Source organism: Zingiber officinale, chromosome 2B, assembly GCF_018446385.1.
Source record: "Zingiber officinale cultivar Zhangliang chromosome 2B, Zo_v1.1, whole genome shotgun sequence".
Lineage (NCBI taxonomy): Eukaryota > Viridiplantae > Streptophyta > Magnoliopsida > Zingiberales > Zingiberaceae > Zingiber > Zingiber officinale.
The window spans coordinates 51,726,327-51,733,525 of NC_055989.1; the positions used below are offsets into that span (position 1 = coordinate 51,726,327).

Here is a 7,199-nt window from a genome sequence, read left to right on the forward strand (position 1 = left end):
TATGTTGAACTTGCTTGACCTTTGGTTTCACTATCAGCTCAGCTGGCACGTGCAAGTCCTCTTCATGCTCCTCGTGGTTCGGGACGTACATCTCGACTTGCAGTCCTGTCTCATTGGCTTGGAGCTGATCCAGAGTTGTATCATCCCCTCCTTCCTCAAAAGGATTTGTCCTCGAATCTGAAACAACAAAAGGGGAAAGATCAGAAACATTAAAGGTTAAACACACTTGGTACTCACCTGGAAGATCCAACTTGTATGCATTGTCGTTGATTTTCTCCAGTACTTGAAATGATCCATCACCACGTGGGTTCAGCTTGGATTGCCTTCGTTTCGGAAATCGCTCCTTTCGAAAATGAACCCAGACCCAGTCTCCATGTTGAAAAGTAATCGGCTTTCGTCCCTTGTTGGCGCGGGTTGCAATCTGCTCATTCCTCCTCAGCATGTGTTGCCTTGCCTTATCATGGATCCTTTTCACCAAATCAGCCTTCGCTTGACCTTCAAGGCTAGCAATCTCATCCACAGGTAATGGAATTAAATCTAATGGAGTTAATGGATTAAAACCATAGACAATCTCAAAAGGTGAATACTTAGTAGAAGAATGCGTAACCCTATTGTATGCAAATTCAATGAATGGTATGCAATCTTCCCATGCTTTCAAATTCTTCCCAATGGCAGAACGCAACAAATTTCCCAAGGTTCGATTAACGACCTCGGTTTGCCCATCAGTCTGGTGGGTGATAAGTGGTAGAGAATAACAACTTTGTCCCAAGTTTTCCCCACAAGACTCGCCAAAAATGGCTGAGGAACTTCACATCTCGATCACTAACAATTGTTCGAGGGACCCCATGCAAACGGACCACCTCCCTAAAGAATAAGTTTGCCACATGTGTAGCATCATCGATTTTATGGCAAGGGATAAAGTGTGCCATCTTTGAAAATCGGTCCACAACCACAAGAATACTATCTCGGCCATTCCTAGTCCTAGGCAAACCTAACACAAAATCCATTGACACATCAGTCCAAGGGTGGCTAGACACAGGCAAAGGCATATAAAGTCCATGTGGTTGCACCTTAGACTTGGCTTTCTTACATGCAAGGCACCTAATGCAAATCCTTTCAACATCTCTTTTTATATGAGGCCAGAAGAAATGTTCTTTCAAAATGTCCAAGGTTTTCATAGCTCCAAAATGCCCCATTAATCCACCCCCATGTGACTCCCTAACAAGCAACTCACACAAAGAACTTTGGGGAATGCAAAGTCTATTTTCTCAAAACAAGTAACCATCATGTATATAGAACTTATCAAATGCACCCTTTTCGCATACTTTAAAGATATCAGTAAAGTCAGCATCATTCACATACAATTCCTCCAGGTCCTCAAATCCAAGAAACTTTGACCCTAAGGTAGAGATAAGGGTGTACCTGCGTGACAAAGCATCTGCTACCACATTCTCTTTTCCTTGCTTGTATTGGATCACATAAGGAAATATTTCAATGAATTCAATCCAACTAGCATGTCTGCGATTCAATTTACCTTGGCCTTTCAAATGCTTCAGTGACTCATGGTCCGTGTGAATAATGAACTCCTTGGACCACAAGTAATGTTGCCATGTCTCCAAAGCTCGCACCAATACATAGAGCTCCTTGTCATATGTTGAGTAGTTCAACGCTGCAGCATTGAGCTTCTCACTGAAGTAGGCAATTGGCCTTTTTTCTTGCATAAGAACAGCACCGATACCAATACCAGAAGCATCACATTCGATTTCAAAAACCTTAGAAAAATCTGGTAGAAGTAGTAAAGGAGCAGTACTTAGCTTTTCTTTTAATGCGTTGAAGGCTTTTTCTTGTGTCTCTCCCCACTTAAATCCAATATTCTTCTTGATGATTTCCGTTAAAGGGGCAACGATGGTGCTGAAATTTGGCACAAACCTCCTATAGAACCCGGCTAAACCATGAAAACTCCTTACTTCAGTGATGGTGTTAGGGGTAGGCCATTCCCTGATAGCTTTCACCTTCTCCTCATCAACTTCCACGCCTCTGGAACTAACAACAAATCCAAGGAAAACAACCCTATCTACGCAAAAGCTGCATTTCTTAAGGTTAGCAAATAATTTTTCACGCCTCAAAGCTTCAAGCACACATTTCAAATTATCAATATGGTCATGCAAACTCTTGCTATAGATCAGAATGTCATCAAAATAAACAACAACAAATTTTCTAATAAATGCACGTAGCACATGGTTCATGAGACGCATAAATGTGCTAGGAGCATTCGTCAATCCAAATAGCATCACTAACCATTCATATAGCCCCTGTTTTGTCTTAGAAGCTGTTTTCCACTCATCTCCTTCCTTAATTCGAATTTGATGATACCCACTCTTCAAATCAATCTTAGAAAATATAGTGGATCCATGTAATTCTTCAAGCATGTCATCTAAGCGAGGAATAGGGTGACGATACTTTACCGTTATCTTGTTTACAGCTCGACAATCCACGCACATCCTCCAAGTATCGTCTTTCTTTGGAACCAACAGCACAGGCACAGCACAGGGACTCATGCTTTCATGAACATGTCCTTTGGTCATAAGTTCTTCGACTTGCCTTTGAAGCTCTTTGGTCTCTTCTGGACTACTTCGATAAGCTGGTCGGTTTGGAATGGAAGCTCCCGGAATGAGATCAATTTGATGCTCGATTCCTCTTTTGGGTGGTAACCCAGGTGGCGTATCCTCGGAAAAGACATCCTTAAAATCTTGCAAAAGAGACATCACAGCACTAGGCAAAGAAAGATTATGGTCAGCCAAAGAAAGATAGGCCTCCTTGTATAGAAACAAGATCATCGGTCTATCGGAGTTAAAAGCACTTTTGATCTCTCTTTCTTTTGCATAGAAGCTCATTTTTCTTTCTTCTTTCTTTTTCAAGGCCGAACTCTCAATCTTTTCTTTTTTTCCACTCTCTTTTTTCATTCTTAGTCCACCATCTTTTTTTTTCATTTTCACTCTCATTTTCTTTTTCTATCTGAACCACACCTTTTCCTCTTGCTGCAACGGACTTTTTTATCTGGAGTTGTTCCTCAAATACTTGACGAGGTGTCAAAGGTGCAAGTGTAATGTTCCTACCATCCTTGCTGAAGCTGTAGCGGTTCTTATACCCATCATGTGTGGTCCATCTGTCAAATTGCCACGATCTTCTAAGAAGCAAATGGCTAGCTTGCATGGGTACAACATCACACAGAACCTCATCTGTATACCTTCCAATCGTAAATGAAATAAGGACCTTCTTGGTTACCTTCATTTCTCCACTGTCATTGAGCCATTGGAGTTTATATGACTTTGGATGCTTCAAGGTAGGTAGACCAAGCTTGTCCACCATTAACTTGCTTGCCACATTAACACAGCTGCCACCATCAATAATCAAACCGCATACCCGATCTTTCACATGGCAGCGGGTGTAGAAGATGTTCTCCCTTTGCAGCCCGTCATCGTCTTCTTTGGCTTGCATATGGAGAGCTCTCAGCACAACAAGAGCTTGGCCATCAACAGCAAGCTCAACATCACTAGTATCTTCAACTAATGGAGTAGACTCATTTCCTTCATCTTCCTCTTCAGTTTCGATCTCCCCATTATCCAATATGATCATTGATCGTTTGTTTGGGCATTGAGAAGCAATATGACCTGATCCTAAACAATGAAAACATTTGATGTCACGATTTCTTTGAGGTTGGGAAGATGAGTTACCCCTATCTTTGATGCTAGGTTGTGTCTTGGCCACATTCGTCTCTCCCTTTGATTTTGAAACTACTTTCTCAGTTGGTTTTGATGATCCCCACTTCTGCTTCCAAGGGGATGAACTTGCAGCCTCATACTTGGAAGATGATCGCACTCCTTTCTTGAGTTGTCTTTCAACTTTCACTGCCATGTGTACCACATCGTCAAGCTCCACGTAGTGATGCAGCTCAACAATATTGGCAATCTCACGGTTCAGGCCACAAATGAACCGAGCCATGGTCGCCTCTCGGTCCTCCTCAATGTTAGCCCGAATCAAGGCTATCTCCATGTCCTTGTGGTAGTCTTCCACAGTCATGGACCCTGCTTCAGACTTTGCAATTTCAAATGTAAGTCCCGATAATAATGAGATGGAACAAACCTTCTTCTCATAACGGCTATCATATCCTCCTAATTGTCGATGGGAAGCTCACGGTTTCGACGTCTACTCAAGGTCAGTTGATCCCACCATATAATGGCATAGTCGGTAAAAGCCACCGCAGCAAGCTTCACTTTCTACTCCTCCGAGTAATTGTGAAAATCGAATACCAGCTCAACTTTCCTCTCCCCTTCAATTTAAACATAAGGGTCATTTTTACCTTGAAATGGAGGAATGGACAGCTTGATGGTGCCCATGTTACGATCTACGGCTTCCCTTTCTCGGTGTTGCCTTTGAACATGCCTTGGCCTTTCGGGTCTGATATCCCTAGCTCTCCTCCAAGTAGCATTGGAGACCACTTCATTGCTCGCTCCATCATCATAGTCATCAACTGGGACATTTGGAGCAAAATGTGGCCGCTGGTCGGGTCTCCGATGCCTAGGTAATGGCTCTTGCTGAAGTTGTTCGAGCCGATCCTCATGCCTATCCAACTGATCTCGAATCTCATTGAACACGACATTCATGCGCTCAAATTGTTGCTGCATAGCCCGCATGATTGTAGTCTGATTAGCCCCTCCTCCATCACTTGGATCAACCCTGCCACCGTGCTCTCAAGACATAGTGAGCTGCAACTGAAATATTATGAACAAAGGAGGATCCTCACTCACTCCCTCACGTATTTGCACTCAGTTGAATGTCACAAAAACACTCGTGTTTCGCTCAGAAAATTGAGTTCTCTCTGCTCACTTGTTTTCCTCCAAAAAGATCTAGAGAAACTAAGCAAGTCAAAACAAACAAACACTTATTCAACCCAACAAACTCAGAATACCGATTCTAGGCTCAGCTGGATCGAGGTTACGATATCAATCAAGGAACTATAGAAAGAAGATATTGTTAGGACCTTCGGACGCGGCTAGAGAGGGGGGGGTGTGAATAGCCGACCCCAAATTCACGTTTCTTCATACAATTTTAGTTAGCGCAGCGGAAATAAAAGATAGAAACGAAACAGGAGAATATCAAACCTCAAACGCGACGATATAACGAGGTTCAGAGATAATACTCCTACTCCTCGGCGTGTCCGTAAGGTGGACGAATCCTATCAATCCGTCGGTGGATGAGACCCCGGAAAATCGGCTAATAAAAACTCCTTTTGGGTGGAAAACCTCGCCAGAATCTCTCTTGCAACAGCAAGATCGGAGTACAAAGATAAAGCAAGAAGCCAAGAACAATATGAATGTAAAAACACTAGTTTGCTTGCCTTCTCGTCGACTGGTGATGAAGCAACCACTTCACGGATGCCAACAACAGCAGCAACTGATCAGTTGGAGTCCAGCCGAGGGAAGCTCACACGAAGCTTCAGCAGTGGAGAGCTCAGCAAAGCTCAGATCGCAGGAGCAAGAAGAAGTCGCAGCACTGTTAATGTAGAGGCCCTCCACCTCTTGATTTATATGAACTTGCGAAGAAGAAGACACATAAATCTAGACGTTGTGACTTAACGGCTAGACCTGGACTGATCAGGCTCCACCCTGATCGATCCAGGACGGATCTGATCGGTCAGGGGACCGATTAGGCCCTAGGCTGATCGGTCCCCAGACCGATCCCAACTCTCACAGAGAGTGGTTTAGGGCCCTGATCGGTCTGTGGACCGATCATGCCCTAGGCTGATCAATCCCCAGACCAATCCCAACTCTCACAGAGAGTTGGTTTAGGGCCCTGATCGGTCTGTGGACCGATCATGCCATAGGTGGATCGGTCCACAGACCGATCCCTCCTATTCCTTCTCCCAATCTGTTTGGTTACTGATCGGTCACCAGACTGATCAGATGATCCACAGTGAGAATCAGTGTATCACTGGATCGGTCAACAGACCGATCTAGATACCCATAGTATCACTGGATCGGTCAACAGACCGATCCAATTTCCCAGCCTTAAACCTAAAGCCTTCCTGATCTAGAGAACGAGCTACCGAGCCCTCTCTGACCTAGTCCGGAGAACGAGCTACCGAGCCCTCTCCGACTTCCACGTCCGGTCCAGAGAACGAGCTACCGAGCCCTCTCTGACCTAGTCCAGAGAACGAGCTACCGAGCCCTCTCCGACTTCCACATCCGGTCCAGAGAACGAGCTACCGAACCCTCTCGGACCTAGTCCAGAGAACGAGCTACCGAGCCCTCTCCGACTTCCACATGCCGAGTCCCATCTCGGACCTCTCCATGCCAAGCTTCCATTCTTGGACTTTTCCCTGTGCCAAGCTCCCTGCTTGGACTTTTCCCGTGCCAAGCTCCCTGCTTGGACTTTTCCGTGCCAAGTCTCCATACTTGGACTTTTCCTGAATCAGGTCAACTCAAGTCGGGTCAACCAGGTCAACCTTAACCAAAGGTTGCACCCACAATCCCCCAAGTTCCTATTCTTGTCAAACATCAAAATACAACTTCTCTATTCTTGTCAAACATCAAAATATACCTCGAGTCAGGTCAACTCGAGTCGGGTCAACCAGGTCAACCTTGACCTAAGGTTGCACCAACAATCTCCCCCTTTTTGATGTTTGACAAAAATCATAATCAAGTTAGGTTAACCCGATAACCTAACTTAGGTTTTCCAATAGTTCTCCAATGTTCTTCCTTGAACATTCTCTGAACATTCTCCCCAAACTCCAATGTTCTTCCTTGAACATTCTCTGAACATTCTCCCCAAACTCCAATGTTCTTCCTTGAACATTCTCTGGACATTCTCCCCCTTTTTGACACACATCAAAAAGAGTGAATCAAGGTCAAGAGTTTCTTCCTAATGAAAGTCTCATACCTTTCATTGAAACCCTTAATTTCCCCCTTGATACTAAAATCAACAATCAATTTAGTGATAAACACTTATCAAAAAAAACTTGACGAGCAAAAATTCCCCCTAAAAGTCAACTCCCCCTTGACCATTAGGTAAAACTCCCCCTAAAGGTCAACTCCTCCTTGACCATTGCACCAACAATGTCTTGGAGAGTTTCAACCCTTTAGAAATCTAAAGCACCAACTTACATTTTAGCACGCTCTGATCGGTCACCAGACCGATCA

General features: G+C 44.2%; 1 protein-coding gene across 1 annotated transcript; it reads right to left on the reverse strand.

Annotated features, from left to right (window-relative positions):
- Positions 1 to 1,268: 1,268 nt before the first annotated feature.
- On the reverse strand, positions 1,269 to 4,694 carry LOC122048280. Its single transcript, XM_042609870.1, has 4 exons — positions 4,361 to 4,694; positions 2,975 to 4,085; positions 1,811 to 2,772; positions 1,269 to 1,714 (listed from the first exon to the last, which is right to left on the reverse strand). The coding sequence occupies exons 1-4, from the start codon at positions 4,692 to 4,694 to the stop codon at positions 1,269 to 1,271; spliced, it is 2,853 nt and encodes a 950-aa protein (XP_042465804.1).
- Positions 4,695 to 7,199: the final 2,505 nt, after the last annotated feature.